The sequence below is a fragment of the Macrobrachium nipponense genome, chromosome 46 (genome assembly GCF_015104395.2).
Source record: "Macrobrachium nipponense isolate FS-2020 chromosome 46, ASM1510439v2, whole genome shotgun sequence".
Classification (NCBI taxonomy): Eukaryota; Metazoa; Arthropoda; class Malacostraca; order Decapoda; family Palaemonidae; genus Macrobrachium; species Macrobrachium nipponense.
In genome coordinates, this window is record NC_061106.1 from 28,199,769 (window position 1) to 28,217,488 (window position 17,720).

The window sequence follows — 17,720 nt, forward strand, 5'->3', positions numbered from 1 at the left end:
CATGGTCACTATAATTAAAGAATACTCACTCTCAATCACCCACTGTGATAAGTATTAACAGCCCAGCCCAAGTGACTCCCATAAATGTCTTTACTCAACACCTGAGGCCAAGGAAATAGTCTATAATTTCCTGAAATACTTCATTTTATAAAAACAGCATGAAGGTCCTGTAACTATAATGTTTTGAAGGCTATCCAGAGAACATTTGAAGCAACAAAAGTGGCAGAAATGATTATTTGTAGACTTAAGAAGCAAGAGAGGCAGGAAATATAGTGGAATTTCCCGTGTAAAAAAAAGAGAGAGCGAGTCCTGTGACTGGCTTGGGTGATTTTGATAAGAATGTAATACTAAGAAGGATTGAGTGGTTGTCTTTTCTAAGGGCATAATAGATTGACTGACTTATGAATTTATGTCTCAAGTCCAAATACCAGAGCCAACAGGCCATTCAGCACAACTATAATTTATTATAGAAAGAGAAAGAAGGAATAGCTAAATAGAATTGGGAATGAAAATAAATTTTAAAGTTAACAGGGAAGAAGCAAACCCTTTCCCTAGACTCCCAAGGTTTAAAGCGAATTTTCCTAAGGATTATATCTGCGGGAAGCATTTAATGGGACTTGCATACCCGTAGATATGACATCTGCCTTTTCTACAACAATGAATGGTTTGACTGGTCTAATTCATCTCTAATGGCAGGCGTGGAGAGAATTAAACAATCATGAACTGGAACTAGTCAGATACAGGTGAGTATTGAGCCTTTTCCATGGTTTAATTTGCCTTTTCTTAACGATATTAACTAGTACTAGGGAGCAAGTCCCTTCCTCTCTCTTACAAGGGGGAGAGGAAAAAGCAAAAAGAAGCTACTGATTAAGTGTTTTGGGACACATGACAAGAGTTCCATCATTACCCAATTGTCTGGCCTGTGAGTAACCCTTTACAGCTCGAGGCCTATGACTCCTAGTTGACCCATCCGCTACAAATTGGGACAAAAGTTGAACCACTTTCTCAATCCACCCTCAGAGAATAAGTCTCTTATGTTGAGACCAAAATTTTGTGTATAAATAATTGGCAAATTTTAAAATATATTTTTCACAAATAAACCTGCAGTCTTAATAGACACTGACCACGTCAATGCTATTTTCCCATGTAGGGGGTAGTGCCGTCAGGGTAGAAATTTGGTGGAATGTAGACATTACCTACTATGAGATTCAGGGTCCCTGTAACACGGTTTTTTGGACTTTGCTCCTTGTCAAAGCATTGGATGTAGCTGAAAGTTGAAATATGTATATTTTACAACCCCACACAATTTTTGTCAGCATTATCAATAACCTAAACCCGATAGTTTTAATTTCTATAGAGTAAAAATGATTTAGCCGACGCCATGGCCAATGATTACGAGCCAAGAGTCGAAAAACATTCATTACATAAGCAAGGTAAACACACCTTTTGACGAAATGTTGCCCCGCCCATCCACCAGACAAAATCTTCATCGGCTCTGAAACTTATACTTTATGAATGGCGGAACGATACATAGATGTGGGTGGGGTATCAGTGCTAGCGTAGTAATACTACTGTAGCAGTAGTGCCACAACAGTATAGCAGTAATATACATAAATTAAACGTTTAGTCCAACTGCTGGGATCTTTGAGGATCATTTATCCCTTCTTACAACTACTCGAGAAATTAGTTTTTACAGACGGATTTTTAAATTTTCTAATCCAACAGTGCCCATGGTAGCCTTTAGTGTTATCCTGAATTATAACGAGGCGAAAGTGGGTGGAGCCTCATGAAGTCATCATTCTGACGAATTATTGGTGAAGGTTTAAAGCCAATATACGGTACCGGCTATTTTTTTTTTTCAGTAAATAGGTAGATAGCCAATAAATAAAAATTGCTTGACATTGGATATAGCAGTTATCAAATCAAATGTCTACTATGTTTTTGAAAATTACCAGCTATTCCCTACATCTTGTCAATCTGATTGTGACCTATAAAGTTGACTGAATTTCTTAGGAATCCTGTTTTGGGAGTTAGACTAATAATCGTAATGTTTTTGTATTTATTAACATATTTTGTTGGTTTGTTCATTATGACAATTATCAGTGGAGAGGTTCCAGAGTGCATAAAGGTGTACTGCTTTGCTTGTATCTAAATTTGTATTTCATTGTTGCCAGAGGTTTAGACTTCGTTACGTATGGCCAATCCATCGAGAAAGAGGGAAGAAATGCTGTCATAAGTTACGTAACAAGTGCGTTCGAAACCTTTTCTGAGTAAGTTGGCCCGTCTTCAAAAAAAGGTCACTTTTACATTATAAATACCAAATTTATTCAACCTACGTAATGCAGAATACAGTCAAAATTTGTGTTGATATATGTATTCTGAATAAGCGTTATATTTATGAAATGCATAGATAAAAAGTTATCGCAAAAAAAACCCTGTTACAGAGGCCCTAAATCTCATAGTAGGTTCTTTGTAGTTCCTTCGGTCCCTAGCTGCAACTACAATCACTCCTTTTTACTGTACCTCCGTTCATATTCTCTTTCTTCCATCTTACTGTTCACCCTCTCTTAAAAATTATTTCAGTGCAACTACAAAGTTTTCCTCCTGTTACACCTTTTACTGTCAATTTCCTTTCAGCGCTCAATGGCCTTACTTGCCCCAGTGCTTGGCATAATGCCAAAAATCTAAAATAAAACCTGCTATTTTCTAGAGATGGGTTGATGGAGGTGGCTCCTAACAATTGCCATCTTGTCCATTTGACAAGGCCACCAATTTCCTTTTAACCTATTTGTTTTTTTCTACGTCTCCAGCTGTAGCATTGAACTTTTTCCTTTCATTAAGACCACAGGTTTATGCAAAATATTTTAAAATTTTTCATTTTTAAGAATAGAATTCTTTGGTCCAGCTCTATGAAAGTTGGTTATAAATAAATTATTAAGGATACAAAACAGTAGAATTCCATGTGTATCTTATCTATTCTTGGAAAAATCCCTCAAATAAACGGGACATTTGATGTTACGTAGACATAAAGCAAGATTGTTTAATCCAAAATAATTTTGTAAGTTCCTTGATCAGCATTAATACTTGTTATATCCTAAGAACTGAACGTTTGTCTTGTTCCAACAACTTAAAATACTATTTTCAAAACGCTGTAACAGCAAAGACGGGTAGATATTTCTTTGGGAGGCAATGTGAAAAATGCCTATAACAACCCGACAAAACAATGGTCACAATACTTTTAGTGCTTAAATAAAATACTAAAGCATGGAATTTTGACAAATGATTCGAGCACAATGTTTTTTTTTGGTAATTGAGCCATCCAAACTTAAAAGGAGTTGCATACCAGGTCCTTGCTGATTACCAGGTCAGCCAGCTGGGAGTACCTAAATAGGAGCTCCAAGCTCATACCGGTGAAGTGAAAATAGTTTAATGGTGTGACAGGAGGAATTGTATTGTATGGTGCTTTTACGTTGCATGGAACCAGTGGTTATTCAGCAATGGGACCAACAGCTTCAGGTAACTTCCAAACCACGTGAAGAATGAACTTCTACCACCAGAAATACACATCTTTAACCCCTCAATGGAATGGCCAAGAATCGAACTCATGGCCATGGAGGTGGCAGGCCAAGACCACACCAATCAAGCTACTGAGGCAGCGTGACAGGAGGAAAACGCCATTGCATTACGAATGTACCTGGCCAAGAGCTCTACAGAGTTGTCAATTGCCCACTGCTGTAATTTGACTGTCGAGTAAAGTTGGAGAGAATTTCATTGTCACATTGCAAGTTCCAGTTGCAGCTAGAAAAGTTGAATGCTAAAGGCTACTGTCCCTATAAGAAACTAGCCCAGTGCACTAAAGAAAAATAGACCAGCTGTGAAACAAAAAACAATATAAAAAAAAAAGATAATTTAATTTTAAATTTCAATTAGTAATTTTGGATTAAATTTTTCATTCTTTATAGATAAGGTTAACCATCACTTTCAAATGCTGGAAGATTCAGCAAGTCTTGTAAATTACTTTAGTATATACTCTTATTACAACAAAAATTTAGCATACTCTAAGTATACTAATTACAACAATCTACCACATGCAGTTATTTCACAAAATCATAATTTTCTGGAATGGAAAAAAAGCTGTTTTTTTTTTCACTAATTCTTTATTAGAAGGCTGCAAAGTTTATGATCTTGGCCTCTCCTTCTTCTCCTTGTACAGTGCAAGCAGCGAAACATTAGCCACCTTTACAACCTTGAACCTAATACCTGAAAAATTAGTAATAGGCCATTAGCATTCCAAACTGTAGAAAAAAAGTAGCATTATAAGATGCCAAATATAACTTTGTCCATAACAATTCATGAAAAAATAATATTAACATTAAATCACTATGTTAAAAGTAAACAAACTAAGCAATTGCCAAGTTACGAACAGAAACATTACCCACCTGGGATATCACCCACAGCATGACCCTTACGACCAAATCCTGCCACTAACACTTCATCATTCTCTTCAATGTAATTTAAGCAACCATCCCGGGGTACGAAGGCAGAAATCTTCTTGCCATTTTTAATGAGCTGAACTCTTACACACTTACGAATGGCAGAGTTGGGCTGTTTAGCTTCAATGCCACTGAGAGAGAAAAAATCAGATTAGCCATGCACAAAACCCTTGAAATTATTTGATAATTTTTCTTCAGCATTCTGCATGTAATATGACAACCTGCCTAAAAGCATGCAAAGTATTTGGCAACAACTAATTACACCTTAAGTGGTATTTGGTGACATTATCAGTGATGTACTATACGCAGAAAATTGTTTTTGACTAAGGATGTTAAGCCAATAAAATATTTAATATGGAGTTCAGGTTTGTGGGAGTAACATAACTACCAACAAACATTGATGTACGGCAAATGGTTTGTCATCAATAATGTACCTAATGCAAGAAGACAGAGGCTGAACACAATCTCAATATCACCACTTGCTGGCTGTAAAATTAAAGATCAACATATGGATCTTCAATGGAATTACATCAGTATTAAAGCATTACTTATATATGTACAGGCAGTGACCTTGTACATTTTGTGTCTGTCTTTATTTAATGTGATAAAATCAGCTTACTGAAAAAACTATGTTATACTTACATCTTTTCCAGAACTATGCCCTTAGCATGTGAAGCACCACCAAAGGGATTGGCCTTCCAGCGAGTGCCCAAATGAGCCTTTTTATAATCCTTGTCATGCCACCTCTGGTCTCTTCTGTGGTTTACATGCTTACGAGCAGTGCGGAGTCCTCGAGGCTTACCTGCAAATCAATATACAAAGGGTAAATGTGGAAAGCTCCTTTCATAATGAAGTTTGTCTGACCACTTACTTCAATCATGACATGAGGCCCAAACACTTCCCAAATTGAAGTGTTGGTAGTGAGGTGTTTCAGGGACATATATTTGAATATTTTAATATTCTTTGCCATACTCATGTGCATCTTATACTCCTTACAACTCCACTTTCTACCTAAACATTTTAGGGGGCTAATAAAAATTTCAAAATCAATTCCATTTTTTTTTTTTTTTTTATATCTTGCTGCTGAACCTAGCAAATATCAAACAGGGTAATTAATTACAATAATGTGTCACCTTTAAAATGCCTATATCTAATACGTACGTACTGACAACAAATTATGTCATTGTTATGAAAAATTTCGTGCTTATTTCTCAAAATGCTACTCACAATATAAAAATATGGTGAATGGAGAAAAATAAATGATCTAAAATGCTTTTAAACCCAATGCAGTATGATATACATGCCAATTTTCAGCTGCATGAATCTTATAGCAATTATACTGCAACTGCTAATTTACCTTCACAGAACTAAGAATAGTACAATGAATTTCTACATGGCCTATCAAACTGCCAAGAACAGTAAATTCCTAATAAGCAAACAAAACACTACATAAAAAGTAAATTTTCAAGGAAATACCTACACAACTTAAGATAAAATACCATACGGCCACCTCTACTATAGTGCGACCACCTTCCCGAAAACAAAGTTATGGCCTTAATTTGTGACTTCGGAGAAAAAATTTCCTTTGAGAGGAAAGTAGAGGTCTTGAAGTATTGCTTCGACGGACACTGGCTTGACTTATATCTACCCTGGGTTACAGGATGCGTTAAAGTACTTTTTTGGGAAGTGGTCATGCTACGGTAGAGGCCAGCCATTCAGTATTTTACCTAATATTATATATTATATATTATATATTATATTATTTATCTATATATTATATTATAATATAATAATAATATATTGATTATAATACTAGTATATATATATATAGGTAATGCTAGGCCAACTAACTCAGCACGGACTAGGGTAAACAACCGTCTCAAGTCCATCTTACTCATGCAGATCGCCCTTTTTTACTCTTTTTATTTAGTGAAACAAATACAATTACATCTTTAAGCATTATGTTTCGTCAACATAATGGGATGTATGAGAGCGCCATACGAACTAAAATAAGTATGCTAGATCTTTGTAAAATATGTTTTCAAGGCAGTTTCTAAATCCAACATGGCGCCTCCTCGCATCTGGTCCCTTTCGACACGGACATCGAGACCATGTTCTTCCCAGCGCTCGTTTGAACAATATTAGCGTATATATGTAACAATTATTGATATTTCTCAAGATTTCAGTTGTAATCAGCACCATAAAACAACATTTTGTTGCCTAAATTGGTGAAAGTATACCAATACAAGTATTTTTTGCTCAGAAACCATATAACATAAGAGTAATGCAGTTTTTTTGTAGAATGAAGTGCTCTGAATGTAAACTTGAATGTAGAACATTTTACAAAAAACTGCATTACTGTTATATGTTATCTGAGCAATAAATACTTGTAATGGTATTGAGACTTTATGGACACCCTGGCTGCCAAAAGCAGTGAATTGTTAATGACATAAATGTTATTTTTTTTATAGCACTATTTATTGATTTAAGTCTATATTACTACTTTGACTTTTTTTAATTTTTAATAATTACTATACCTATGCCGGAAATAAATAATAACCTTTAATCTTTGCATGCATGGAATGGCAAAATTTTATTATTGTCAATTTAGTGGAGCTTCACACATACACTGATGCAGTTACAAATGTTTCCATGAATTCTAGTTATCAAAGTACTGCAATAATAATACAATTGTGCTATTATGTATATATAATACAAAGATACACTAATTTCACATATTTCCACGGTTTTGTGTAATCTAATACCCAGTTTGGAGGGTAAACAGATAGCAATTGGCAACATTGATAAAAGAATAGGAGCGCACAAACAACACCATGGCTACAGTTCACAACAAAACCATTGATACTACTATTTGTGTCAGGAATCTAGTTATGTTTTCAACAATGAATATTTTCAAATTAATTATCATGAATACAAATACATTTATGTAATTCTTAACCTTACACTGATGTTTAACTATTTCTTTCAAAATTATCTAGCGCACTACTTTTCTTTCTTCCCAAAAAATTGAGACCTTCCTTGGACTCGAGGGCGATCATCGTCATCGTCCAAGATTGTTGTGAAGAAAGTGTCCCAGCATTAAACTAAATAATGAATAAAGTAAACAATTAAAGGAATAAAGCTTTGCACCTCATAAACAGTGTAGTCGTCTACTGCTCGTAACTGTGTTTGCGGAGTGAGCGCTTAGGAACCAGGAACAGCAACATGGTTCAAGTGCAACGTGGAGTGAATTAAGACCAAACCATGTATAATTACAATAAAAAAGGCACTGCGGAGTTTCAGTTGTGATGGCAATAAGGATAAAACCACCGATTAGAAGGTGAAAATGAATTCAGTTCAAACCATGACCACAGGAATAAAACGCTTCATACTTTCACTCATATAGGGTAAAACATCACAGCAGGCCAAACAGGCCACCTACAATCAACGCTTGCCACCCTCCGAAAAAGTACATTATAACGCGTCCTGACACCAGAGATGGGCATCAGTCGCGACTTCTTGTTGGTGAGAAACGGAGCTAAAGACCTCTACTCTCCTTTCGAAGTAAGTATTTTCTCCAAAGTTAGAAATTAAGGCCAAATTTTAAGATTTAAACAGAGGGTAGTGAAAAGGGTGGCTACGGCAGTGGAAATCTCACCAAAACGCTTTAGAATTTTTACTTACAACTGAAAATGCTTCGAAGATTGACGCCATCTTGATGTTTATGGAGTCGCTTGTGCCAACAAACTTCCCATTTCCTGTGCTAAATCTGCACACCACTTGTACCCATAGACGCTGGGGCACTTTCATCACAACAATCGTAAACCAACCTCTTACCAGCACTTATTCAAGGGGACAACAGCATTCTTTGCGGCATTTTGCGCTCTTCAATTGTTTATCAGTGTTGTCAATTGGTATGTGTTTACCCTCCAAACTAGGTATAAGACTTACACAAAACCGGGGAAATAAGTGAAATTAGCGTATCTATTTGTATTATATATACGTACATATTACAGCAATTTTATCATTACTGCATTACTATGACAACTAGAATTCATCGAAACAGTTTGTAAATGCATCGGCGTATGTGTGACGCTCCACTAGATTGGCAACAATGAGCCATTTTTCCTCACGTCGTCTGCTCGTAAGTATACATCCGAAACATTTGTAATTTTTGGGGGTTAATTTGGTTGCAAAAAAGGGATAATAGACATGAATTGAATAAACATTTTGAAGTAAAGTTAAACTGAATATTGAGTAAAGTAAACAATTAAGGGAATAAAGCTTTGCATCTCATAATCAGTGTTGTCGTCTGCTGCTCGTAACTGTGTTTGCGGAGTGAGTGCTTAGGAACCAGGAACCACAGCGTGGTTCAAGTGCACTGTGGAGTGAATTAAGACCAAAATGTGTATAATTACAATCAAATAAGCACTGTGGAGTTTCAGTTGTGATGGCAGTAAGGATAAAAACCACCGATTACAAGGTAAGTATGAATTCAGTTCCAACCATAACCCCGGGAATAACAAGTTTCATACTTTCACTAATATAGGCAACAAAATGTTGTTTTATTGTGCTGATTACAACTGCAACCTTGAGTAAGATCAATAAACGTTACACATATACGCTAACATTGTTCAAATGAGGGCTGGGAAGGCTGGTGGATTGTCTGTGGTTAGAACGGCCAGCCACACGATTGCCGCCATATTGGATTTCAAGACTTCCTTGAAAACATATTTTACGAAGAGCTCACATGCTTATTTTAGTTCGTATGGTGCTTTAATATATCGCATTATGTTGACGAAGCTTCAATCTTTTGAATGGTATGCTTAAAGTTGTAATTGTATTCTTGTTTCACTAATTAAATATCGAGTGAATAAGGCCTGGCCAGCGCGATGACGATGGATCGTCTGCGGTTGTTTACCCTACCTAGATCTACCTATAAATACCCAATTGAGGGTAGAACCGAACGAACAGTGGCTTCAGTTAATGAAATGTTAAGGAATAACCACATCTACTCAGCAAAATTGTTCTATACTTGCATACAAATAAACTAGCTTATCCTGCTCCTCTGCATGAGGGGACTGCACTTACAACTCGGAACGGACTGCCTTCAGAGCCTGCGGGACAAAAATTCAACCCATTCAAAATGTACTACATATCCTTTCGGCCGGCAAGTTAAGCAAGCAATATTAGCAACTTCTATTAAAGTTTTATTCACTCGGGGTTGGGAGACGGGACTACAGCGGTAGGTAATGTCCTGCTAACGGAACACGTGAGTAAGAGAGGATGACTCAAATACCGATGCTACTATAATAAACAGTACATAAAACATGCACAAATCTACTAAACAGTACGCGTAATATTAGTATTAAAATATAAACCATTTGTGACATCCGGAATTTGGATCAGAAGACAGGAATGTGTTCAAATGAGGAAGCATATCCTTACCCATCTTGGTGGTATGGTTGTTGTTGAGTGAAAGAACAGCGTCCGCCAGCAAACGTGCGAACGTGTGGGTGAAGTCTATTTCATTAGTACGAATTAGCTACATATAGTAAATATTAACAAAATAGGTTATCTAAAATCTTTTATAATGCAAAATTAGAACATTTTTTAAAAAATATATTATAATTATCATCCTCACAAAATGGTTAAATGGGGGTTTGCAGTATTATTGACAATCATATGATTGTTTTTGTTGAGATTGCAGCTCGTCAGAAGAGTTGAGCGGCTAATAATTTGTGATAGCTCGCAGAATTTTATAAACTTCGTTATCTGATTATTCTAATTATTGTGCATAAAAAGTTGTTAAAGTTTTCAAATATCTTTTCAGTCAGGTAACTGTCGCTTTATACATGACATATGTCTACATTTAGATCATATGATATTTAGGCGATCTATGATATTTAGGGGTCCATAAGATAAAGCTAACCCTAGAAAACCGACAAAGGTTATACAAATATTTTTTTAGCTTTAGGGAGGGCCTGTAATTAAGTTCAAAATACCATCTACCTAACAACCAAATTAATCATGAAAAAATGCTATCATGATAAGGTCCAACCCAACTTATTGACCTTCATTGGTTACTTATAAAGTAAGAATTATTTGTGAAATGTATATTTTGACATAAATCAAGATAAAATGACAAACACTTAAAAGATCTAACGCAATATATCATAGAATACACAACTATACATAAGATCTTTTATATGTATAGATTAATTGGACGAATGATGACCACAAAAATTGGAAAAAAGAACTGAATAGACGGCACAGGAACTACAGTGAAAATTAGTATGATATGGAAAATCATGTTATGCAAGATGTCTTAGTGGGGGCTAAGAGGAGGAATCCGAAAATTCACATGGGATACGATGGTAATGGGGAAAAAAATCGGCGCTAGAACAATATAGTAGTTTAGCCCGCCATGGAGTGAGAAACAATAAAGCAATCTCGTTCTTCTACTTACAGTGGGCGTTGTAGAGGTCAAGTGACAATTGTTGTGACTTCTGCTATAGCTGGTGTCGGGTGACTCGGGTCTTCAAAATGACGGGTGTTCGGGTGTTATCTGTTTTCCTGACTTTATGCCTTTGTGGTTTTTCTGTTGCTAAGGATCATGTCCCAGTGCTTATTTGGAATCCAAATCAGTAAGTACGAAATTAATTAAAAGTAATTAATGGATAAATTTGTAAATGCTTAGTATTTATCACTTGCAGGTCCAGGCCAGGGCTAATGTAGCTAGGTTGAGGATTTCTACCTACCTAGGTACCCTAGCCCTGTTGATCCCCTGGTTTATGTTTTCTTTGCTGTTCAGTTCCTGAATGATAGACATAGCTTTCCTTGAATATTAGGCTAACAGTAGGCTCAGGCTATAGGGTTACCTAGGTGTGGCACAGGATGTTACTCTAGAATTGGCTAGGTAGTAGTAGTAGTAGCTATAGGTATACCTATAGACGATTCATTTAAGGTAGATTCTTGCGCCTACGAGACGTTTGTTTGGCGGCCTCTGATTGGCTGGTAGCGGGAGGTAGACTGCTCGCTCAGCGGGTCATATTTTCGTTTGTAGCTTAGAAAACTAGCAATATGTTTACATTTCTTCATTTAGGTATCTCACGTTTTACAAAAGATAGGAAAGTTTTGGTCATACCAAAGGATTCAGTATTAAATGTACAATTAATGAATCTTTTCCTGAAATCAATAAGTTACCTAAAATACAAAGGAATTACAACGAGTAGAAGTGAAGGGAGAAACATTTCATTCTTTATACCTGTTTTTATTCATCATCGGATTTTGCATAATTCACGAGATCAAGATAAAATGAAATCTTGTGTTTTAAAACAATGAAATCGCCCTGAATACGCTGGTGCTTTCAGATTTTAAATACGTGTAATATGTAAAGAGAAAATGAAGAATATGTCTTATTATGTTGCATTCGTGCTTGACTCGGTTTGACAGTAGTGCCGAGAGACGCAATTTATATCGGTGGGGCTAGTCCTCTCCACTAGAGCTGTTAGCGTGTTGGCAGTTGCCAATTGGCGATATGAGAAGTTTGCAGTTTCGAGACTATGTATTTACCGAATTATTATGTAATTACATTTTCTATAAATAAATGCATAGAATTCCCATTATGACTTTCGAACATTTTTACTAAAATATTATATATGTCCGTATTTCTGGACATATTCTTGATAAAAGAAAAGTAAATAATCAGATGGATGCATCTGGGTGTTGGCTTCAATTTAGTCTAAGTGAGAAATGTACATGCTTTATGAGGCTCACTGATAAATAACAGAACTTGTTTCTCTGGCCAATAACATCAAAAGCTTATGGTTTTCATATGTTCACTCAATAAACAAAAGTACAAATGTTTATTTCTTACCATAAAATTTGTTTTGACGATGTAACGAATATAATATACTGTCTTTTTCAGAATTGCTTGAGTTACTCTTACACCAGAATGTTTATCTCCTTTATATACATGTTACACTTGACAACATGTCTACAACAATGTTTAGGAAAATTTGCTTAGTTTTCTCCTGAGGTAGTTGATTATTTCTTGAATCACTTAATTCATACCTGAGTTAGAATAGCTCCCGTAACCGTTCCCACAGCCCTGCATAATTGTATATATATATAGTACATGTAGGATAATGAGACTAATCAGAAGACTGTTATATCATCATCTTTTTATACAAAAAAGAATGGAAATTCATGCAGATATATTATGTCATAAACACAAAAGAAACTCATACACAGTAGGCTTACATTGGTATGTCATTAGGCTATCGATATGAACAAAAAGAAATTAAAATTTTACAAATTTTCTTACGTCATCATTATTTAAAAAATAAATAAAGGAAAATCATGCATATATACATAATCATGTCATTACCTATTGGAACAAAAAGAATGGGAAATTATAAAGATACATTGATATCCCCTTTTCTATTAAAACCAAGTAAAAAGAATTTATAAACAGCATATGTACATTGTTATGCCATTAAATATTAAAAAAAAAGGAAACTCATATGGATATACTGTAGTTATGAAATTGCCTATCTAAAAATTGGAAAACTATAGAAAACACTGTTAGGTCTTCAACTTAAAAAAAAAAAAAAATGGAAAATCATTGATATATATCATCACTGTTAGTGTCATCCTCCCTAATATTCAATATCATCACTGTCAGTTTCGTCATCCCCAATGTCAATAAAAAAACTTTCAAACATATGCTCTCTAGCAACATCTTTCCTCCTATAATCATCTTCTAATTTCTTAACGTGGTGAAAACATTTCTTCCAGTCTTCTGTGTAAACTTTGTCTATCGCCAGTCTCGTAAGCTGCTCAACAGTTTTCAAAGATTGATTTGCATTAGAGTTATTTTTTCTGATATCCCCCTTTATTTGAGCCCATATAAGGTTTCTATGGGGTTAAAACTGACAATAATATGGTGGCAGTCTGAGCACATCATGACCATTTGCACAGGCTATCTCATCTATCACATACCTCTGTTTTTGTACATGAACTTCCCTGCCAGATATATACTTAGCTATAGTCTCCGACGTTCCGACAGAATTTCAAATCTCGCGGCACACGCGACATAGGTAGGTCAGGTGGTCTACCTTACCCGCCGCTGGGTGGCGGGCGTATGAACCAATCTATCTCTCCAGTTCAGATTTTTTTCTGTCGCTGAAGCGATAACAACTGTTGTCGTTTCTTCCGATATATTCTTCATTTCTCGCTTTGCCTGGGATTGATTTGAACATTTGGTGACGTATTCGCTCTATGTTGGCTTGGCATACGCTGATTGTGGACCGTGTTATTGGGACTTTTGCGCTGGATTTTCCTGTAGAATGTCTGATTTTGATTCTGTTTCCAAAACTCCGGTTTTGTTTAGAGTATGTGTGACCGATGGATGTAAGGTGAGGTTTACCGAAAGCTGCGGTGGACCCTCACACTTTCTGTGTTAAATGTAGGGGGAATGAATGTTCGTTTAGTAACCCGTGTCAAGAGTGTGAGGTTTTGAACGAAGATGAATATAAGGCTCTTTCTTCTTATATTAGGAAACTTGAAAGGGATAGGGTACGTAAAGCTTCTTCAAGGAGCTCGAGGCAGGTCGAGAATGAGTGAAATGAAACTAACATTAATGTAGTTTTAGAACCTTCCTCCCAGGTCTCAGCTCCTGCTCCCCGCACCGAAGCCGTAGATTCGTCTTCGGAGGCGGCGGCCTCAAAAGCTTCCTTGTGTTCTAAGGAAGACAAGAATCTTCGTACTGAGCAAGGTAAGAGTGTCAGTGATGATAAGTGCAGTGTACCCAGTGATGTGGAGGGTGCGTCTGACCGGCTCCTTAGTGCCTCCAGGCCTAGACCTCTTCCAGACTCCCAGTTCCAGTGGAGGAGGAAAGTCGAAAGCCGCAGGAGGCTAGGGAGAGCCCCCACCGGTCAGGCGTCCCCTCGGCAGATCCTGAAGTTTCGCTCCCAGGCTGCCTTGGATCGTAAGAAGAAGAATATTCTTCGCCAGTGTTTTTCGTCTCCCATCTTCCTGGCTGAAGTACGTTAGCGTCCAGGCCCAGAAGACTTTTCTGATGTAGCTTCCTTGCAAGCAAAGAAGCCTAGGAGATCCGGTGATCGCCCTCCTTCTCCCGCGCCTCGCGCTTGAGCTTGCTTCGGAAGAAGATCCTGGGGACTCCTCCTTCTCGAGTACTAGTGGGCCTACAAGCTCAGATCACAGCCTTGGCGGACTCCTTGGCATCGAGATCGCGTAGAAGGAAGGATTTGTCTCTCCCGATCAAGAGATCGAGGCGCGTTTCGTCGGAAGAGCGCTCTCCTTGTAATCGGCGTTCTCCTTCTTTTGAGGATTCTTCTACTCATCGTAACATTTCACGAGAGGAACACCACTCCCGCTCGGAGGTGTCGAGACGCCATTCGACGGATAGGCGCTCCTTGGACTATGAAGATATTTCCTCAAATCGGATTCCTGCCTCGGGTAGACGCTCAGCCCCTTCTGTTTCTCCTTCTTCTAGAGTTCGTGCAAGAAGAGAGAGTCGCTCAGGTCATAGAAGACTTGGTTCGTCGTCTCCGTCTCTTCTTTCTTCTCCTCGTCTTCTCAGAGAACCTAGGGAATGCCCTTCTGAAAGTAGGGCGGCACTTCTCCTTCCGACTACTGTAGTCGGGCGTCGGATAACGTGACTGGTAGGCCGCTCATCGCACGGAGTTCGCCTCCTCCCCTGTAAGACATCAAGAGTCTAGTAGGACCCTGCTCCTGGTAAGCGTCATCGTTTAGTAGCTGTTCTCCTGGAGAAAGACACCTTGATCCTCGTTTGCTTCGTTCTCCTAGTAGGCGCTCTTCGTTCTCGAGACTCCCTACTCCTGATCGGTCTCCTCTTGCTAGAAGTCAAGAACGCCTCAAGCGCGCCCTGATTCTGTTAGGCGCTCGGAGCCTTACAGACGTTCTCCTCTTGGTAAGGACCAAGATCTCGCAGAACGCCCTGTTTCGTTTAAGCGCTCGGGAGCGTAGCAGCCGCTCTTCCGCTTCGTAGGCATCAAGAGCCTCTAAAGCGCCCTGCTCCTGAAAGGCGCCCTATTTTTAGCAACGTTTCCGCCGTTGGTAGGCGCCAGGATTCCACTAAGCGCCCTGTGACAGATAGGCGCTCGGCGCCTAGTAGCCGCTCTCCTCACGATCGGCGACAGGATCTTAGCAGGCGCTCTCCCTCTCGTAGTTTTTCCCTAGGGATAGACGTGGTCTTTCTAGAGAATGCGAGTTTAGCACAAGAATTTTCGGATAACGTCCTCTTTTTTTTTTACAACTCGTCGTTCTCCTGTACGCCTTTCTACTTTGGAATCTTCTCCTCATTCAAGACGTTTGTCTCCTTCATCGCACTGTACCCCAGCTAGGAAATCATCTAAGGATTCTCATAAGGATCCTCATCCCCGTTCTCCTCCTCAAGAAGACCAGGAAAGCCTCTGAGGAGAAAACTAATACATCGGCAACAGTTTCTTCGTACAAGAAGCTCAACAGACTTCTCCTTCAGGAGTTCGGAGAGTCTTTGAGCCCTACTGCTCCTCCTTCTCCACACTCGTTGTTCTCCACAGCGAAAGCAACGAAAGGATCTTCGTGTGTGAGAATGAAGCCGACTCTTTCTATGAAGAAAGCGGCTCAAGAGTTTCGGTTCATGGATGCGTACTAAAGAGGAAGCGGGGTGGGGGGGGGGGGGGGAAAACAATGTTGCCTTCCCTCCGTCGAAGCTTTCAGGAAGGACAGGATTTTGGTATGAGACAGGAGAACCCTTGGGACTGGGCCTTCCGTCTTCAGCTGACGCAGATTTTTCGGCACTAGTAGACGCCACTAGAAGATCAGCTTTGAATTCGGCCAGAACTACGTGGGCAATGAATGAAATGGATTCACAATTCTAAAAGGCATTTTTAGAGTCTTGGAAGTTTTCAACTTTCTCGATTGGTCCCTCGGAGTCCTAGCCCAAGAAAACTCAAGGACCGGACACGTTTTCTCCGGAGGATTTGAATTGTGTCTTATCCTGTATGGATAATCGGTGAGAGATGGGGCCAGCGAAATAGCTTTCACTGTTTGGAGCAGGGGTCTTGAAGAAAAGATCAGTTTTTTGCTCATTTTTACAACAAAGTCGGTCTCACATGCTCAGAGATCGTCTTTGCTTTTTGCCCCTCTCTCTACACAGCTGTTTCCTAAACACCTGGTTCAAGACATTTCGAAGGCTCTCTCTGCCAAAGCTACGCAGGACCTTCTAGCACAGTCTGCAAGGAAGCCGCGCCCTACCTTCCAGACTAAGACAAAGAAAGCTAAGCCGACCTCTCAGGAACCCTTTCGAGGGACATCTACCTCTAGATCCTCTTCGTTCAGAGGTCGGAAACCAAACAGAAGAGGGAGGACTTTTACGAAGTCAATCAAACCTCCCAAGTAAGACTCAAGTCCTTCAGACAACTGTAGGCGCCAGGCTTTTACAGTTTGCAGAAGTCTGGGCCCAGAAAGACGCAGATGCCTGGACCCTGTCAATTTGAGGAAGGGCTATCTAATCCCGTTCTCTCGAGGCCTCCCTTGACGAATACCCCGAGGGAGTTGACGGCCAGATACAGGGACCCCATCATGATCAAGCCCTCCGACTAGCGGTAGATCAGATGCTGGAAAAGGAGGCGATCGAACTAGTGGCAGATCATCTTTCGGCAGGCTTTTACAACCGCCTGTTCCTAGTTCCGAAATCCTCAGGGGGATGGAGACCGGTGTTGGATGTAAGCGCCCTGAACTTCTTCGTCGAAAAGAAGAAGTTCACGATGGAGACCACTGCCTCGGTGTTAGCAGCACTCCGTCCAGGGGACTGGATGGTGCCTCCTTGGACTTACAGGACGCTTACTTTCCACGTACCAATCCATCCTTCCTCGAGGAAGTTTTCTAAGATTCATGATGGGGGGAAGAAGTCTTCCAATTCAGGGCCCTGTGTTTTGGCCTCTCCACGGCCCCCCAAGTCTTTACGGCCATCATGAGGAATGTGGCACAATGGCTTCACCTGGAAGGGGTGAGGATTTCGCTCTATCTCGACGATTGGCTTATAAGGGCCAATTCCAGAGATCGTTGTCTGAAGGACTTGAAGAAAACCCTGGATTTGACTTATTCCTTAGGACTTCTGGTCAATCTGCAGAAGTCAAGTCTGATTCCCGCTCAAGAGTGCGTTTTATCTGGGGATCCAGATGAACTCTCTGA

General features: G+C 39.0%; 1 protein-coding gene across 1 annotated transcript; it reads right to left on the reverse strand.

Annotated features, from left to right (window-relative positions):
- Nucleotides 1–4,137: 4,137 nt before the first annotated feature.
- On the reverse strand, nucleotides 4,138–10,091 carry LOC135214837 (small ribosomal subunit protein uS12). The gene is made up of 4 exons (XM_064249237.1): nucleotides 9,942–10,091; nucleotides 5,136–5,295; nucleotides 4,440–4,624; nucleotides 4,138–4,260 (listed from the first exon to the last, which is right to left on the reverse strand). The coding sequence occupies exons 1-4, from the start codon at nucleotides 9,943–9,945 to the stop codon at nucleotides 4,178–4,180; spliced, it is 432 nt and encodes a 143-aa protein (XP_064105307.1). The 5' UTR covers nucleotides 9,946–10,091; the 3' UTR covers nucleotides 4,138–4,177.
- Between the last annotated feature and the right edge of the window lie 7,629 nt (nucleotides 10,092–17,720).